The sequence below is a fragment of the Myotis davidii genome, unplaced genomic scaffold, assembly GCF_000327345.1.
Source record: "Myotis davidii unplaced genomic scaffold, ASM32734v1 scaffold937, whole genome shotgun sequence".
Taxonomy (NCBI): domain Eukaryota; kingdom Metazoa; phylum Chordata; class Mammalia; order Chiroptera; family Vespertilionidae; genus Myotis; species Myotis davidii.
In genome coordinates, this window is record NW_006288252.1 from 1,889,209 (window position 1) to 1,892,114 (window position 2,906).

General features: G+C 58.0%; 2 protein-coding genes across 4 annotated transcripts in view; both read right to left on the minus strand.

Annotated features, from left to right (window-relative positions):
- RNF4 (ring finger protein 4) overlaps nt 1-323 on the minus strand; it is a 32,594-nt gene extending 32,271 nt beyond the window's left edge. Inside the window, exon 1 of one of the 3 annotated variants that reach the window (XM_006760126.2) lies at nt 79-323. The gene's annotated coding sequence lies outside the window, so the exon portion shown is untranslated. The remainder of the gene's footprint in view (nt 1-78) is intronic. The other 2 variants (XM_015561599.1, XM_006760124.2) reach the window with 2 other exon arrangements.
- A 2,215-nt stretch (nt 324-2,538) lies between these two features.
- Nucleotides 2,539-2,906, minus strand: part of CFAP99 (cilia and flagella associated protein 99) — a 22,756-nt gene continuing 22,388 nt past the window's right edge. The window contains exon 15 of the mRNA XM_015561570.1: nt 2,539-2,752. Coding sequence (XP_015417056.1) covers nt 2,539-2,752 — 214 coding nt within the window. The remainder of the gene's footprint in view (nt 2,753-2,906) is intronic.

The window sequence follows — 2,906 nt, forward strand, 5'->3', positions numbered from 1 at the left end:
GCAGGCCGCGCGGCCGCCCGAGCCCCGTACCCGCCCGGCCCTGGCCTGCCGCTCCCTCCCCGCGAGGCCTGGCTGTACCTGGGCTGCTCTGGGCTGGTAGGCGCCCCGCCGACGCACTCGAGCTAGGAAGCACCTTCGGAAGAGGCTGCGGAGAGGCACTCCAGCCAGACGCCACCACCTCAACAGCGACCCACTTCCGCTCCGGAGGCCTTGGCTCCGCCCCCTGGCGTTTCTATTGGCTGCCTCCAGCTCTGCTCCCGCGTTTTACGGGTCGAGGGGGTGTATTTTCAATGCTATTGGAAGAGATAACCGTCTATTACCGCTTTGAAATGCGGCTTCCGGCCCCGCCCAGTCTCGCGAGCTCAAGCTCCCATCTCCTCGCGCTAGATACGCGGCTCGCTCGCCCGCAAGGCCTCTCGGGAGTTGTGGTTTGCGGGAGTAGAACGGCGGGCGGGCGGCGGGAAGCCGGACTGTGGGGCATGCGACCCTTAACGCGCTGGTACCCAACCTAACCCGCCCCAATCCCGGCCTCCGCTTCCTCCCCTATTGGAGAGGCCTTTGTGAACTATGTTCGCGAGGGAAAGTGGGCCTGGATCCGCAGCCCCTCTAGGGAGCCCTGGGCCGGAGTCTCCCGGTGGCGCTGACCCTGAGCAGCACAGCCCGGCCCACCTGCGGGAACCCGGAGGAGGCGCTCCACCCGGACTTGGGCAGCGCCAGGAAGAGGCGGCCCTTCTTCCTCTGCAGGCTGGGGCTGCTTAGTGTGGAGACAGCGCCTGGACCAGGCGTGCCCTGACGTCCACCCGCCTTTGGATTGCCAGTTCTGGGAGCTAATGGTTCCCCTTTGAATCTCCTGGATCTCCCGAGGGCCTCCCTGGACAGGTCATCATCAATGTATTTCCTTGCTATCAAATGAAATGGGTTTGAGACACACACAGAATATAAGAAATGCCATGCTTATTTCTCTAAATGAAATTTAATCTCCCAGCTCTAATTTAAAAAATGTATATTTTATTGATTTCAGAAGGGAAGGGAGAAACATCAATAATGAGCCCTAGCCAGTTTGGCTCAGTGGATAGAGCTTCCACCTGCGGACTGAAGGGTCCCAGGTTCGATCCCTGTCAAGGGCAGGTACCTTGGTTGCAGGCTCCTCCCCAGTGTGGACGAGAGGGGCCACGTGCTGACCTGACCGGCTCAGGGAGGCCTGCATGGCAGACTTGCAAACTCAGAGACCTAGAGTCACCACAAAGGATGGCCTGAAATTAAACTTTAACTAAAGCAGTTATGGTGGGCAGTTACGTCCTAGGCCAGTATCTTCACTGACAAGGTCAACCTTTACCGTAACTGAGCCTGTCTGTCTTTTTCATCCATGATAACATACCCTTATTTTACTTTTAATCCAATTCCAGGGGTTCCCCCCCCACCCGGCTTTGCTTTATCCCTACTCCTTAATCTATCACCAGTGAATTTCATGTAACCCACCTACGTCCCTCCTTTGATTACAAATGTATAAATACAGATGTAACCCCGCCATTCTCCGGAGCACTATCTCAATTCGTTGAGGTTCTGCTTCCCGGCATATGTCGACAGTTTGGCTCAAATAAACTCACAAGAGTTCTTTACATGTTTCAGTGGTTTTTACATTAACACCAGCCGGGGCCCTGGTCAGGGCATGTGCAGGAGGCAACCAATCGATGTGTTTCTCTCACATCGATATTTCTGTCTTTCCTTCTTTCACTCTCTAAAAATCAATGGAAAAATATCCTTGGGTGAGGATTTTTAAAAAAAGAAACATCAGTGATGAGAGAGCATCCTTGATCGGCTGCCTCCTGCTGGGACTCCAGCCCACAACCTGGGCATGTGCCCTGATCTGGAATCCAACCGTGACCACCTGGTTCATAGCTGGACACTCAACCACTGAGCCACACTGGCAGGGCTTCCAGCTCTAATTGGACAGGGAGGTGGGAAATTCCTCTTTTTACCAGTCCGGGTGGTGGGCAAGTCCTGGGGTTCTAATGCAGTTCAGAATACTGCGGGAGGACTCTGTTCTTTTTGCTCTTGTCACTTGGAGTTACCTACCTTCCTGACGGAATGTCCCGGGGTCCAGCCGCCCCCTCTGAGGTGTCATCTTCTCTGCAGACCCAAGCAGGGTGGGGGTTGGGGTCTCTCTCCTGGACCTCTGCCCACCTCGTAGTCTCCGGCCCCGCGCCGTGGGCTTGCCCACTGCCTCCTTCCTGGGAGTGGCAGCTTAGCCAGCCTGTGCCCAAGGCCGCCCCCTCTCCAGCCAGGGGCTGGGACCCAGGACCCAGGAGAAGGAATCCATCCCTGTTCCCGGCAGCCAGGTGCCCAGCGGCTCAACCTCGCTCTTCGGGTGGTGCTGAGGGGATGGGCAGTGCTCAGCTTTGGGCCCTGGGTCTGGGCCATGTCACCTCACCTCTCGGCACCAGGGTTCACCCACTGAATGGGGATGGGGGACAAGTCCCGCCCCCCCGGCACCCCACTGCTGTTAGGTTTACATGAGAAGGGCCAGTTCCCAGCGGCTCAAGAACCCTGGCCACTTCTCCGACCAAACACAATCACACACCCAGTCTTCGGGTCCCGGATTAAGCCACTGGACTCTGGACACCGGACACCGTGCAGGTGGCAGGTTTCTACATGCAGAGGGGGTGCCGGAGGCCGGGGAGCAGGGCGTGATGGGTGCAGGGAAGGGAAGGTGGCCTCATTTAGCACATCAAATACGGGCGGGTTGACGGGACTACAAATAAAGAGTGGATACTCCGTTGGCATCAGGGTGTCTCCATCCCGCATCCAGCGTTCTGGCTGGCAGCGCCACTCTCGGGGCAGGTGGAGCCCTGGGCAGGTGGAGCCCGGGGCAGGTGGAGCCCGGGGCGGGGCGGAGGGGCGGCCGA